Below are 15,934 nucleotides of genomic sequence, written 5' to 3'. Positions count from 1 at the left end.
GTCCCACCGTGTAGATGAAGCTTGCAAAAGGTAGGAGTTGAACCTGCATCGTTTCAGCTTCTAGTCTACTTCCTATCCGAGTCTCACCTCATGGCTCAAGCCATAAAATGCAAATGATTACAGGGCACAAGTGCCAGACTGCAGGTGGCAATGGAGTAGACGACGAGAAGTCCAAAATTTTTTCATAATAATTTGTTTCTAGGTGAATGACTATGTTTAAAAAAACGAAGTGATGCTTGTCTTGGTGGGTGGACTATTTTCACGTCCCCCAACTTCTAAAAGACTACCAGCAAGTCTTTTGTGATTAGCGATAGTTAACATTCACTGAACGCTTCCTACAGGCCAAGAACTCACTTGAGCAAGGGTTCTCCTCCTTGGCACGCTGAGTGTTACAGCAACTTGCCTTCTCCGGGGGGATGGAGTATCAGGCAGATGAGCAAACCAAACAGGTTAGGTCGGTCTGACTGCAAACAGCAGAGGGATGGAAAGAACAGTGATCCATGAGTTCTACGCTCACTAGAAGCCGTGTCCACTAGAAGAGTTCCTGGTGTGGAGAGCTCACTCCACCTTCTTACCACCCTTTTGGTGTGACTTTCTTCCAGGCTAGAGAAGCAGTTCTCTATGGGGGCCAGGGCTGGAGGCGGCGAGAGGAGAGCTCCTTGCCCTCACTGAACTCTGCCGAGACGCTCACAAGCAGTTTCAGCCACCTTGGTGCCCAAACCTGCTTTGTTCCTGATGCATCAACAAAATTCTTTGCATCTTTCTAGCTTGGGCCGTTTTCCCTTCCAGGTGAAGCCACATTCTGTTCTCTTTGGAAGCATTCCTCCTTTGACTCCTTTCATTAACACTCAGATCAAAGAGGTTTGCTCCAGGATGGAGATTTGCATATACTGAGCAGCATCCCAGGCCCTTCCCCAATCCTGAGACTCAGTGAAATAATGAAAAATGTCTCCAGAAATGACCATGTGGGAAGACAATTTTCTATCAGCGAATTTCTGAATTTCTACAATGGCAGGTTGCCTCCCGATGAATAATCTAAAAGCTCACACCTTACTAGGCTTCTTCCTCTAGACTGAGGGCCAACACAGGCTTCTCTCTTAACGAAGCAGCAGGCCTGCCAGTCAGCCTAATTCTCCTCATTGGATTGCCTCTGTAATTGGAGCTTTGTACCTTCCAATTAGAACATGCCATTTGCAGATGACCCTTGTTAATATGCTAATATCCATGCTAAACTCTGTTAGTATCCATTTAAAGAAATTAATCAAATTAGCTACTGAGTCATTTAACAAGTCATTAGAAAGCAAATTACAAAACAGGAAAGTTCTGAGGGATGCGGGGAGGGAGGGCGCAAAGGGCAACGTGGTTCTGTGGCATTGCGCAAGGAGCCACACCTGGGGGCTGGTGGCAAGGGCTGGGGCAGCAACGGGAGAGGAAACGCGCAGGGCGCGGTACAACCGGCTCTCTCCTGGCCCTGACTTGCCCTGCAGCATGTGAGCCCAGAGGAGGACGTAGAGCGAACTTGTTGAGGATGCCCAGTCCGCCCTTGGTCTCCTTGTTAGAAAGGCAAGAAGAAATTTCATCCCCCAATCTGTTCTCCTCAGTTCTAGATGAAAGTGATCAGCCAGGCACTTGCTCTCTTCAAACCAGACGCTGTAGGACTAGTAGTACAGGAAACAGACCCCTATCTGGAAGCGTCTCCGGGGACTTTTTTTGTTCTTCAAAAAAAAAAAAGGAACAAAGCGATAAATCCCACTACAATTTAACCAGGCTGTCGAATACCTTACACCTGCTCACAGTAATGTTCATACATTTAAGTGCTAACGGAAAAATAAATAGAATTCGAAAACTAGAATTCGAGTCCACACTGCTATAATAAGAAAATACTTCATTGTACAATTCTTAGAGGCCAACGGTTGGAAAGAAGGAACATCATCTTGTTGATGAAAAGCTAGGCTGGGTGGTTAACTGCCAGAGAGATGGAGAGTTGGTCCACAGCTCATTCAACCCTCTTGTCTTTTGAGAACACTGGGCTGCGAAAGGCAAACATACACAAGCATGGATTTTTAAATAAGAACTTGTATTTATGTTTTGCAACTATGATTGTTTTAAAACGGTGGCCTAGGGAAAATCTGCTTTGGCAAGCACCTGCACAGGCTCCCATGGGGAGGAAGTGAAAAGCCTGGGCACACACACAAGGGCTGCTGGCATGTTCAAAGCGCAGGGGATAGCTCACGGAGCAAGACGTAGGCCTAAGTAAATGGGTTTCAGGCAATTTCAGTGTTAAGATAACATCATTAAGAGTAGAACAGATTGTGCACAAACCCTGCTGTTTATAATTAACACGTTGCTTCCAAATACTCCAGGGTCCCCAGTAAACAGTCTCCTGCTCCCGTCCACCCAGACCAATCAGAATACTTCCATCAGCTTCCATGCTGGGCCAGCACCTGTTTGGACAAATCCAATAGAGCCAAAGAACTCCTCTCCCCGGCCAGCCAAGTAGTTGGATGAACGCAGCTTGGCTTAGTCATTGTCACAGTGTCCATATGGCTTTGGTTCTTGTTTTCACAAGAAATCATACAAGTATTTTATTATGTCAAAGTTCACCGTCCTATAAACAAAAACAGATAACAGGTTAGCATCCTTGTCCCTAGACTGCTCAGCTTTGTCAAGATTCTGGAAAGCTCATGCAGGATAATAATTCACAACTCAGTTAAGCCATCGACAGTGCTATCAATTGCAACAAGAGGGGGCTGATACTCCTTTGTAAAAATGTCACTCAGAACACAGTTTCCTTCAGAAGTTGGCTTCTCATTTCTATATATAAAGTTTGCTTTTCTGGAAAAAAAACAACCACAAAGAACCATTTAATACTCTGCATTTAAACTATTATACAGAAAGCTCAGATTTCACTTGAAGCTATTTTTTTTTTTGTCTGATGATCAGAATAAAGTAATTAGAGATGCAAAAGTATTTAAATCTCCTTTGCTTCTGCTCATTGTTTATCTTTCAAAACACCTGTCTTTCCCATTGCAGCAAGCGTCACTTGTCTGTCCTCATCTGTGGCTTGCGTTCTCAGTCTCCCAACACTGGCTGGCCTGGGTGTGTACTGCAACTAAATCTGCTCAGTCCAAGAATACCACACAACAAACAGACGATGGCGATGGCTATTTTTGTACTCTGATGGCAGGCAGAGTAAAACACAGAAAGACAGAGAGACATATAATTATATTCCTTTTTCCCCCCCCAAACTCATTCTTCAGTATAAATATATTCAGACTCGGAGGTTTATTATTTGAATAAATAGTCAAAATAATTAGATATAATGATCTAGCAGTAAGTATAAAATAAAAGCCCAAAGTATTCAATTCTACAAAAATAATTATCCATGTGAGAACAGCCTTTTACAGATTCACTAATTGCATGCTTTTTTTATAAAGCCATTATCAATTAATGTTCTTGTCTATCATTTTGTAATATACTTCCTAAAAAAGTAAATGACTGACATACCAAATATTTTTTTAAATCTGCACAACGATGGAATATGCTTCTGAAAATACAATCTTGCCACCATTAGCAGCAATAAAAATTAAAAATAGTTATTTAACATAAAAGGAAGCCCTCCGCATAGAAGAAAAGTATGGTTATTAAAACGTAATATTATTTTTGTGTCTCATCCAAATCTTCACCTCCTCCATAACCCCACTTATTGACAAGACCTTTCTAACAAAGAATTAATATATATGTGTGTGTGTGTATACACACATACACGTATATGAGATCAGACCCCTGGCCTAGTAGTTAAGACTCCCTTATCCCACACTGGGGTGTCTGCGTTCCATTCCTAGCCGCAGCTCCAGCTTCCTGCAACCGTGGCCCTCGGGACGTACAAGGCCATGGCTCAGGCAGCTAGGATCCTGCTGGACCAGAGACCTAGACAGAGCCCCTGGTTCCCAGCTTCAGCTCGGCCCTGAAATACAGTCAACGACAATGAGAACACAGAGAATTTTAAGGAAAGATTCATTTGTTTGCAAAGCAGAACAGAAAAGGAAGGAGAAAGACAAAAGGAAAGAAGGGGAGTGAAAGGGAAAGGAGGAGGGAGACAGAGAGAGGGAGAGAGAGAGAGGGGAAGAGAGAGAGAGGGAGAGAGAGAGGGGAAGAGGGAGAGAGAGGGGAAGAGGGAGACAGAGGGAGAGAGGGAGAGAGAGAATGAATTTTCCTCAAACAGCTGCCACAGCTGGGTCTGGGTGGCAGGTGAAACCACCCTTTCAGAGCCGTGAGCTGTCACTCTTCCACTGCCTGATATAAACAGGTGAACTCAATGGTGTCTGTACACTCTCTAAAACATGACATGATAAGACAGGACCATTGCAAGGCCAGTATCCACAGAGGAAGCTTTGGGCTTCCTGGGCACATGCTCTAGAAGGCAAAGGTGAGCTCCAATTACCCAATTAGTTATTTATTTAAAATGAGAATATGAAAGACAAAATGACAACTTCCTAAGGACATGCGTTGGGAGAGGGGGCGATGGGGGCTCTTCGCAGGTCAGACGGGCTCCCCACATGAACACTGGGATCTCAGGGGAACGTAACAGCTACACGAAAAGATGAGAAGCTGGCCTAGGCTGCCTGTGCAAGGAGCGGGAGCAAGATGGTGCATTTAAAAATCAGAAAACATCCAGGCTGGTGCAACTGGCAGAGTGCAGAACGGAACAGACAGACCTTCCTCTTCTCTCTGTGCAAGTTGGGGTTAGAATTTGCAACTTCAGTTTTGGAAACACATTGATACATCTGGAAAGCTTTCAATAAAGGTCAAGAATATTAGTTTTCAAAAGTCTGGCCTTTACAAATTGGAGAGTTATTAATCTGCAGAGGGCTGGTGGAACTCATGGGTGAAGCGAAACCTGACTGGAGGAAGAAGTTAGGCATGAGCAAACGGCTGAGGACCAAGCCTCGAGGCATCCTGTAAAGGTCAGCTGCAGAGGAAAAGCTGGTAAATGAGCTTCCGTTGACACAGTCCAAAAGTAAAGAAGAAAGTGAGAAGATGCTGGAAGCTTGGGCTCAGTTTTCAGAGAGGGGGATCCGCAGTGTGGGGCAGGGGGGGGGCTGGATTCACAAGAGATGCGGAGACAGGGGAAGGACACAGGACGGGTGCCGGGCAGGTACCCAGGTGACTTCTCAACCGAGAGCTTCAGCTTTGTTCTGGGAAATTGAGTGAAGGCTGGACAGCTGAATGTGAACTTGTGGAATGTAGAGGAGCGAGGGCAGGCTGTGAATCACACGCTCTCGTCTTCAGGACACGAGGTGACATGGCTGGGCTGGCAGGCCGAGCACACAATCTCTCATAAAGAGAGACAGAAAGAGAGCCACATGCCAAGAGTGCCAACGAGTCCCATGGTTCCGGGGGGAAGTGACAGTCTCAGGGACACACCTGGTTTCAGAGAAGGCAACAAAGGTGGCTGTCAGAAGGAGACAGGAGGCAGCCAAGTCGGCAGCAAGGAAGCAGCTAAAAGAGTGGAGGATGCGGGACCGGGGAGGAAGGGGGCGCAGCCCATGCAAAGCATGGGGGAGTCCAGAAGACAAAAGAAAGTCAACAAGGTTTCTAAATTCTCTGGCCAAAATCCCAGTTTCCCCTTCCTTCTTAGGGGGTCCATGCAAATGCATGTCAGCGGAGCCATTTACCATCCCTGTGATGTTATGGATCGGGTAAAACCAATTTCAGTTGGGTTCAACTGGACATCCACTGCATAGAGAGGGACCCACATGTGTTTTCCCATACACATCCTGTACCCAATCACTTTGGAGCACGTGACATTCAGAGCAGTGACAAGAACCCCTGCAGAGAATGGGCTACACGGGGGGGGGGGGGGATTGGTGCTGTGGCACAGTAGGTTAAGCCTCTGCCTACAAGGGAGGTGGCGGTAGGAGGTGCTGGCATTCCATATGGGCACTGGGTTGCGTCCTGGCTATCCCACTTCTGATTAGCTCTCTGCTATTGTGCCTGGGAAGGCAGCAAAGGAGGGCCTAAGGCCCCTGGCCCCACGGGGGAGACCTGGAGGAAGCCATGCTGCCAACTTTGGATTGGCCAGCTCTAGCTCCTGCGGTCATTTGGGGAGTGAACCAGCATCACCGTCATTTAAAGAAACAAACCTTAAGAAAGAAAGAAAGAAAGAAAAAAAAGAAAAGAAAAGAAAAGAAAGAGAGAGAGCAAGAAAGAAAGAAAGAAGAAATAAAGAAAGACGGCTTCATGTCAAAGTCAGGTCTTGGATAAAGGCTGTTAGGTACAGAGGCTCCCATGCCGTTGCTGAGAAAGGGTTAACAGTGCTTAATAATATACATTCCAAAGAGGTTCCTGCTCGCTGTGCTCTGCGTTAACATCTGGCCCTTCCTTATGACAGTGAAACGTCCCATTGCTCCTTCATGTCTGGAGTCTATGCCATCCAAGTTGGGCAAAAACCTGCGTCTTGGTATATGGGACTTCGGATTCAGAGGAGACTAGGGGCAAAGCGCTGCCTGTGGGAGGCAGCTGGCAGGGAAGCGGCACATGCGTACCTACATCCAACTCTGCTTTGTAGGCTCAGCGAGCACCATCTCAAGCCTGTAGATTCTCAGTTTTGCTTTGTTTCTAAGATTTATGTATTTTTATTGTAAAGTCAGATATAGAGAGGAGGGAAGACAGAAAGGAAGATCTTCCATCCGATGATTCACTCCCCAAGTGACCGCAATGGCTGGAGCTGTGCCAATCCGAAGCCAGGAGCCAGGAGCTTCTTCCAGGTCTCCCACGCGGGTGCAGGATCCCAAGGCTTTGGGCTGTCCTCGACTGCTTTCCCAGGCCACAGGCAGGGAGCTGGATGGGAAGTGCGGCCACCGAGACTAGAACCGGCACCCATACGGGAACCCGGCTCGTTCAAGGTGAGGACTTTAGCTGCTAGGCTACCACGCTGGGCCCAGTTCGTCAGTTTTGAAAGACATGAAAGAACTCCTGTGACTCATCCTGAAGGGATGCTAAAATGAAAGCGTCACACCTAAACACACGAGCCACCCTCTGTCATATGAAAGGGACTGTCCCACCTGGACTCCATGCCTGCCTGCCATCCTGACAGACGGCCACTCAGGCAGCTGGTCTGAACATTTTCTCAAACAGCAACACGTCTCAAAGAGCAGGCTGCTCTTGCAGACACCTCGCTACAGCCTCAGGCGGCTCGTGTTGACAAACACCCTTCCTCCCGCCACGACCCGACCTGACGCCCTAGGGTTACTCCCGTTCACCTCCCTCTCTTACACGGGTCACCCCTGTAAGGCCTGAGGTGGTGAGCAGGTCCTGCCGAAGGCGTCTCTCTCCCACGTCACCCTTCCAGCAGAGATCTGGCCGTGTGACTCACTTAGCGCTCTCCTTGAGCCCTGCTGGCCGAGCTCCCTTCCTAAACCTCGAAGCACATCACAACAGCGCAATCTTTCTCCGCTTGTCTTTGGCAATGCATGGTAGAATGATGACACTCCTTGAAGAAGACACTACCTTTGCTTCGGTGCTACCTAGATCAGCATCTGTAAAACCCTGAAGTCAGCTGAAACACTGAAGACCCAAGCCAAGTTCTCTCCCATCTTGTTTCAGAACAAAAGACGTTTTCTGCAGCCAACTGTCCATCAAAATTTCACATTATTCCACACATGGGCCATTATTCCAGCCTACTAAAATCTCTTACAAAAATTGTTTTCTTTTTACCATCTAACATATTTGCTACTGCTTTGGATTTTATGTCATTGATAACATTTGATGAGAGGGTGCCTTCTACAGTAAAGCTTATTAGTTCTGGTACTCAAATGATCTTCCCTTCTCTAAAAGACTAAAACGACACCATATTAAGAAGAACATTCATTTTTATATTTGGTATATCATTTTTATACATCAAGACACTCTATCGCTTCTTGGCCTTTTGGCTAAGATCAAGTGTAACATCCAGACACTCTACATTAACAATCATTTGGTGATTACCTTGCAATTGCTCTGATGAAGTCGAGAGATACTGTGCATTTGTATTTGGGTCCATCAAGCTGGTCATCATGGCCAACCAGGCTTAGCAGCTGAAGGGTAACTAGAGAAGTAATCTAAAAACCAGAGAACATTTTTAGAGGAAACTTAGCGAACAAGAAGACACAATGTCTTTCTTTCTGAAACAAATTTACCACCTTTGAATCAGGGATGGAACTCATTCCGTGAAGACATCTACACACAACATGAGCATTCTCAAACCTGTACATACAAACTTGTACTTCCGTTTAAAGTCCTGGCTTGACAACTGATTTAAAATGACATTCGCTAAGGATTCTGGTGGAGCCCGTTTTGTTTCCCCAACTCAGAAATGATGGCTAAGTCTTTGAAAGCTGCGGGCTTTATCAGGAAACATTAAATTCCTTGCAGACATAAGCATTTCAGAGTTCCTGCTGAAATACCTTAGATGACCACAAACTTCAAACGTGGAGCTGAGCCCTTTCCAGAGTTGGCTTACTGGTGGGATGAGAGATGAGGACTGGGTCCTTTGCTTTAAAACTTGTTGTTCAGGAAATCATGGAAACACCAGAAAATTCATGTTGGAAAAGCAGGTCAACTCAGAGCACAAAATACCTTGTTTTATAACTCCTGTAGCACCTATCTGAATTTGAGACGAATACTCTGTAGATACTGAATAAATAGCCTCTGAATAATAAAAACAATAATAGTAGTAGTGACTGCTCGATACTAAGTACTGTACATGTAATATCTCATTTATTCCTTATGGCCCTATAAGGTAGGCATTTTTACATTCATTTTACAGATACAGCTTAGGGAAGATAAACCTCAGGCCAGAGCGCAGCACAGGTGGGTGCCTTAACAAGAAACAGAACCTAGAGTTTGAATGGACTCTGCTTACGTGGACTCCATGACAATTTCTTCTTGATGTATTTATAGCTTAGTGAGCTGACATGACTAGCAAGCAAAAGGATGAACAGAATCTCCTATTTCATACAGTGCAAATGGCACATTCAGTAAATACAAAGCATTATTTCAAAAATTTCAAACCTAAGTCTAAGGTCAACTTGTGAAGCTCTGTGTTTGAAAGGCAAAGACTTTGGTTTCCCGTCTAATACCACCACTCACATTGTCCCTCAGCGTGCTTTTAAGAAACGCTCTGTGTATGCTGCAAAGACCGTATGCTTTGTAGCTGCCGTGTGCTCTGTCCTGTATGCTTAAGTCATGCTTGCTATTTGTGCTGTTCAAATCTTAAATGGAGATATTTCAAAAAAGTTCATGATGATGGAATTAAAATAAATTTTGTTTGCTCCGAAAGGTTTTAATATCATATCCAGGCATTGTCTTTTTTCCATAACATGCACTTCCACATAGTTTCATATGATCCCTGGTATATATGATTTTTAAAAATCTATTGGATTTATAAAAACTGAAATACTATAATTCACCCACTATTAATCAGCCTCCCCCCCTCCCTTATAATTGTTAGCTTTGCTTTGAACTTTTGAAGTTCTTACCAAGTACCAAGATTTAAAATTCTTATGTTCTGCAGAAAACAAGCATACTACCTGGAACAGCTAATCTCTGGCATAGGAGGTGGGCGGGACAAGTATTCCCTCTGACCAGCGTACCTAGCCTGCACAGTGCCGTCCAGCCAGCCTCTCGGCCCGCAAAGCCTGCGGTTTCTATCACGTGCTTCTTTGTGAAAAAGGGCTCCTGACCCCTTTATTAGAGATTGCTAAATTCAAATGATCAATCTAATTAAGGTGGAAACTGAGATGTTTGGTTACTGCCCCAAAATTAGTTGGGTAGGATTTAGGTTTTGCTAACTACAATTCCAAAACTTCTAAAGCCATCTACAGCTCCAATCTAAAGCCTTACTAAAGTCAGCGGTCTTTTCCACAGATATAAGAAAAACAATCAAAGCTCACAAGGAACCACACACCAAAAAACCTCCCATAATGAAAGCCATCTTGAGAGAAGAATAAAGATCCAGCGATCACATTTCAAGATTTCCAACTATATCATAAAGCAGCAGTCACAAGACAGCGAGGGACTGGCCTAAGAACAGGTTTACAGATAAATGGGACAGAACAGAGTTGGGCAGTGAAGTGAAACATATGCAATCCACTACTCTCTGATAAAAGGGAAGTGAGTCTCCTCAGTAACCGGCACTAGGACAACCAGACGCCCACACGCCAGTGTGTGAAGCAGAAACCCTTCCTGTCATCCACAAGCATTAATTAGCAACGAATTCAAAACTTAAACATAAGACTTCAATGCGTACATGTCTGAGACGACGTGGGCAACAAAAGCAAAAACAACGAAGCCAGAGAAACCATACCAAGCTCAGCAGCTGCTGTGTGACAAAGTGCCCTGGGGAAGACAATACCAGCTATGTCCAATGGTCAAGACAAAGGAAGGCTAAGCCAAGTGATACTGGTAACTGGATTAACGTAAACAAAATGCTTTGATAAAACAATAAGACTGAAAAACAAAATCTGACCACACATGGCTTGGAGGCGACACAACGAGGCACATCAAGCCGCCGGTAGGGGTGCAAGCATGTCACATGAGCGCTGGTTTGAATTCTGGCTGCTCTACTTCCAATCCAACTGCCAGCTAACATGCCTGGGAAAGCAGCAGAGGATGGCCCAGGTACTGGGCCCCTGCACACACAGGGGAGGCCTGGATGAGCTCCTGGCTCCTGGCTTTAGATCAGCTCAGCGCCTATCACTGAGGCCACTTGGGGAGTGAACCAGCGGATGGAAGATATCTCTGCTCCCTCTTTCTCCCCAGTAAATCTGCCTATCAAATAAATAAAAACAGAAAAACAGGAAGAGGGAGAGATGCGTATAGAAGCACCTGGGACAGTCCAAGGTACAAGGTGTCAGCAGGAGACATGTGAAGCCAGGACTCAGGCAGCCACGGACTCCAATCTGCAAAGCCAAGCAATCGAAAATACTTGGGGAAAGGATTATCACGCAGAGACCTTCTTTCCTGTTGCTATTCCCTAATAATGCCACGTTACAACTCTTTACGTAGCGTTTGACGCTGTCATCGGGACATGCTTCCAGGTACACGGGCAGCTGTTGCACAGATTATATGCAAATCCCACCGCCTGTTATATAAGAGACTTCGGCACCCATGGATCTTGGAATATGCTAGAATGACTATCCCAACTAACTAAAAAGCGAAATGATGAGGGTACATTCATCAGGGAGGAACAAAGGACAAAAAAAAAAAAAAAAAAAAAGATTTAAAGAAAGATGAGAAGTGGGTGAGTTCTCTTCCAGGATTAACTGCCGAGGCACCTGGCCAGGGAGGCCTGAGACACAGCACGCGATGGCCGACCACAGGATAATGAGGTCTTCAGGGAGGAGTACATTTTGCTGACGGCATGGGTAACACGAGCCGTTTCATTCTCAGTTTAGAAACCAGTAGAAACGCAAAATGAGAGTAGACCCAGAATTGCAATAAATTCTTAAGATTTAGCCATGGCCTCTGTTCAAAACTACATTAACTGTAATCACCTATATTAGTAACAGTCATTTGAAGATCACCTTAGTCTTTCTTCTAATACAGGGGAAAGAAAGCGTTAATTACGTTTTGCTATGCCTCTGGCATTCCGTTAGATTTCTTCTGACTTCTACTCTGATTCAAACACGCTCACACATTATATTACCTTCTTTAATCTAAATTGGATGCTAAAGTATTCTTCCAGAATTTTTTTTTCAGTGAAACACAGAAAGTTTTAAATTAGTAGTTCAAGAATATTTTCAGATACCTTATGGTTGTTTTACTTTGCCACATTTTGTTACAACAAAAATTCGCAGGAAAAAAAAAAGTAGGAACCGAGTGTCCCCTGGTGTCCCTTTCAGCTGTACCAGGAATTCATGGATAAGTTCATCAGCTAAGACTGAGTACAGGACAGGGCGTTAAGGAAAGATACAGCAGCCAACAAGTACTTCCAGAGTATTGGCATGACTGCTCAGTTTTGGGAGCACGGGGGTTAATTTAGGAAAAGCAAATGTACAAAAAATCTAAAACTTAAAGAAAGCAAGAGAAATCAGGGTTAAGAAAAAGGCCAACTTGCCTTTTTACTTAAAGAGATGTCTTTTATTCCTTGATCTCCCCCGACACACAGTTCGGGGGGACTGAGGGCACACGCAGCCGTGTATAAACGCACGAACAGCCTGGTGCCCGTAGCTCCTGCCAGCCTGTGTGGGTGCTGCTTTGAGTCCCGGCTGCGACACTTCTGATCCAGTTCCCTGCTAATGTACCTGGTGAAACAAGAACCTAGGTCCTAAATCCTTGGGCCCCTGTCATCCTTGTGGGCGACCTGGCTCCTGCCTGTCCCAGCCCTGGCCACCGGAGTCATTCGGGGAGGGAACCAGCACATGGAAGTTCTCTCTCTTTGACTCAACTTTCAAATAAACAGATACATCTTCAAAGGAAAAAAGTATATATACTTTGAAAGTATTTCCAAGTTTACTTAAATGTTGCTACATAGAATTGAAAAAAAATCAGATACAGACTAATTTCAGGGCTAGTATTTTAAATCTCAAGCATATTAAATATAACTGTACTAAATAGAAACATCTGGAACAAACATACATGGAAATTGGAAAATTATTTCTGTTCATGCATAAACACACTGTTTCTCCATTATCTTTCATTCCCATACCACACCCATGAAACACCTAGCTCTAAGTCCTGCCCAATTCAAAGATGAGTAAAAGGATGCAAACACTTGCATGCTAACCTTGACAAGTTCATGACGACATGAATTTGAGCTCAGTTCTGTAGGTGAGCATGGACACACGAACACACGGCACGGTCAGTGTGGGCTAAGCTGCTTCTCGGGGTTTACAACCAAGGCTGAGGGGAGGGGCCCTCTGCACCTGCCGGCCCAGTCATGGGAAAATCCTCAGTGACTTGGACAGAAGCAGCCCCCCAGCCGCCTCTGTGGGCAGGCACGCAGGTCCACGCCAGCCAGAAATGAAGCCTCTCCTCCGCCTTGCCGCACAGCTCAGCACGCATCCCCCAACTGCGCCTTGGATGTTTCATCCCCGGATCACCGAGACGGAACACGCACATTCACGTGTTGAAGGCTAGGCTACGTGTAAGGCTATACCCCAGACTCGCCATACACACTACCGACAGAGTACTACACCTGCACACTGGAGCCACTGTAGACGTAACACGCACACAACCCCGATACATGAAACACACATGCTTTATAGACACACATGGCACAGCACATTCCGTAACAATGGATTCCAGATGGCTTGTATAACCAAACAGAAAATACAAACTGGTACAATTCTTAAACACAGGAGGGGATCTAGCTGACCCCGACAGTGTAGCCCTTTCGGCAAGTTTTACATGTGTCTGCGCATGTGCAGAAAGGATGGGTGTGGCCAGAGTGTTTAGCATTCATGGACACACCTGTCACTCAGAGAAAAAACAGATGCAGGAGTCATTCCTGTTACCAAATTCCCAACTGCAGAAAGTGACTTACACAGTTTAGTTCCAGTACAGAGGAACACACACGAGTCAGTAAACTCATGTTTTGGAGGGATTATCTTTGTTAGGAAAATGTGCTCTAAATAATAGTTGTAAAAGATACTCGGAAATTCTGTGATTCTTTTTGGTGCTGATTTACAAAAGGCTTCTCATTCTATGGAGCTTTGGATTATTCTGGAACATATTTCATAAACAAACACTACCAAAGAGTCTAGACACAAGGTCAGAACAAAGAGATAAATACGGGACAGCTTCTAGCCCAGACACGCTGGCATTGAGTCATATTTACTACTGCTTTTTGCTGAGTCCGGCTGGAAACCCTGTAAATAACACAAAAGGCGCCCAAAGGAAGAGTCTGAGCAGGAAGCGGAAGGGGGCTGGCTAAGGTGGGGGAACACAGAGCAAGTCTTAGGACTTGTTGCTCGACAGGAGAAGGCTGATCTGCAATCCGGCCACAGAAGGCTACCTAGGTAGGCCGACCCCACTCCCGGCTCGAACAGAAGTCATGCCCCAAACAACGGGAACTTCTACACCTGGCAACGAATGCCAGGAAGGAAGCAGAAATAGAGACACTACAATAGAAAGAATGCCAAGGGAAAAAAAAAAAAAACACCACAACACATTTCCTTCTGAGTTTTCTAAATCATGTTTAATCAGAATAACACTTATCTGATACTCAAGGTCAAACTTGAAAAGCAGGAAACGGTAACAGGCTCGATGGAGTAAGGTTTCTAAAATTCACTCAAAGTGGCAGAATAACGATATCACTTAGGACACTCAACCTGTGAGTACGGTTATGTAGCAACCACATTCAGGGGTTTCTCCCAGAAAACTGCAGGTCCACATTAAAACCTGAAAATGATCATTCTCAATAACTTCATTCTTAATCCCCATGGTCAATTTTTCCATGGCTACAATCAAAATCCTTGAGAACTGTAGGGAGTGACGGATCACACTGTTAACAGTGGTGTTACAGGAGTAGAATTTATTGTTGCCAGCTGACTCTACGATAGACATTGTACCAGGCACTTCATCTATTTAGCCCTGACAACAACCTCACAATGAGGTCCTTGGAATACGTCTCTTTCTTGCAGATGAGGAAACGACCTTGGAGAGACAGGTGCACTGCTCAAGGGGACACTTTTTGAACCCAGGGCTCGGAATCCTTTCATGACTGTGACCCAGGTGCTGCGGAACTTGGGGAACAGAGAATTTTGGGGACTAAGGAAAGCTTGAGGGAAGAAGGGGGCGCTGAAGCAAATGGCAACGCTGGCAGCCTTTCACAGGGCGGGGGGGGGGAGGGTGTACCACGAATATGCTGGAAGCCAGAAACCCAGGAGAGCAGGCCCCACAGATAAAATGGAGGAAAAAGCCTTAATGAAAACGTAGCATTAAGAACAAAGAAAGGTATCAATACGGCCAAATGTCCCGACCAGGGGCATTCTAAGAGCTTTGACCAGTAACGATCAATAATCTCATGAATAAAAATGTGTGGGACCTGCTGGCACACAGGTACAAATACTGAGACGGAATTTATTTAATCCAGTGTTATTAACGCTTCATGAATCAGACAGCATGTTAGAAATAAAATGACTGCTTTTCAGGTTTACTTTTTAAAGGATAAACCATGTACAGGAGGGAGGGCCAAGGACAATTTTATAAAACCTGAAAGTCTTAGGCAACACTGGAAACGTGGATTAAACATCATCTCCAAATAATTCACAACTCTTGAAGCACACAGACAATGTATCATGGCTGAACGTACTGTAAGATAAACACGAACATCATCAGCAACTAAAGGTAATGGAAAGGCCTGTGTTAAACACTGGGATCACTTTCAACAAACTCAATGCAACTGTCGAAGTACATTTAATATTAGTGGGGAGGCTATCACTTCCCTTCTGAGCTTCTCTGTCTACAAAGAAGTTTCCCCCGCCAAGAAATGTTCAAACTTTAGGACTGTGTACCCTGTTTTCCACGGCTGCTTTTTTGGGGGGTCAGGGTCAGGGTGGGGCTCTCGTCACACTTACCAGTTCAATGAACAAAATTCAAATGACTGAAGACACAAGCTAAGACGAAGGTCAGGACTTTGATTTCACATTAGAAAACACAGCACAAAGTTTTCTTTTTACAAACAGCACTCAATCATCCATAATCTTAGCCCTCTAAGTTTGTATTATGTGAATCTCTAGGGATGTTTTTCCTCAAAATAAAAGTTCTGTTTCTTAAGCCTTGGCTTAAGTATAAACACGCAAAACTCCTAAAAATCTAAGACTAAGATTGCTAGGTTTCATATATTAGCAGCTGTCTGACTCTTGGGTATTTTATTTGAAAATCAACTATCTGCTTTAAAATCCCACAGCCTATCTTCCTTTTGGCTAGCTCGAAGTTGTGACTGAGG

At 44.8% G+C, this 15,934-nt stretch overlaps 1 protein-coding gene across 1 annotated transcript in view; it reads right to left on the bottom strand.

Annotated features, from left to right (window-relative positions):
- Window positions 1–2,056: 2,056 nt before the first annotated feature.
- Window positions 2,057–15,934, bottom strand: part of ORC5 (origin recognition complex subunit 5) — a 41,930-nt gene continuing 28,052 nt past the window's right edge. The window contains exons 13-14 of the mRNA XM_058657526.1: window positions 7,990–8,102; window positions 2,057–2,608 (exon numbers count right to left, since the gene is read on the bottom strand). Coding sequence (XP_058513509.1) covers window positions 2,563–2,608; window positions 7,990–8,102 — 159 coding nt within the window. The 3' untranslated portion in view covers window positions 2,057–2,562. The remainder of the gene's footprint in view (window positions 2,609–7,989; window positions 8,103–15,934) is intronic.

The sequence above is a fragment of the Ochotona princeps genome, chromosome 32, assembly GCF_030435755.1.
Source record: "Ochotona princeps isolate mOchPri1 chromosome 32, mOchPri1.hap1, whole genome shotgun sequence".
Taxonomy (NCBI): Eukaryota; Metazoa; Chordata; class Mammalia; order Lagomorpha; family Ochotonidae; genus Ochotona; species Ochotona princeps.
The sequence above is the reverse complement of the archived record's forward strand: the minus strand, read 5'-3'. Positions and strand labels throughout refer to the sequence as shown.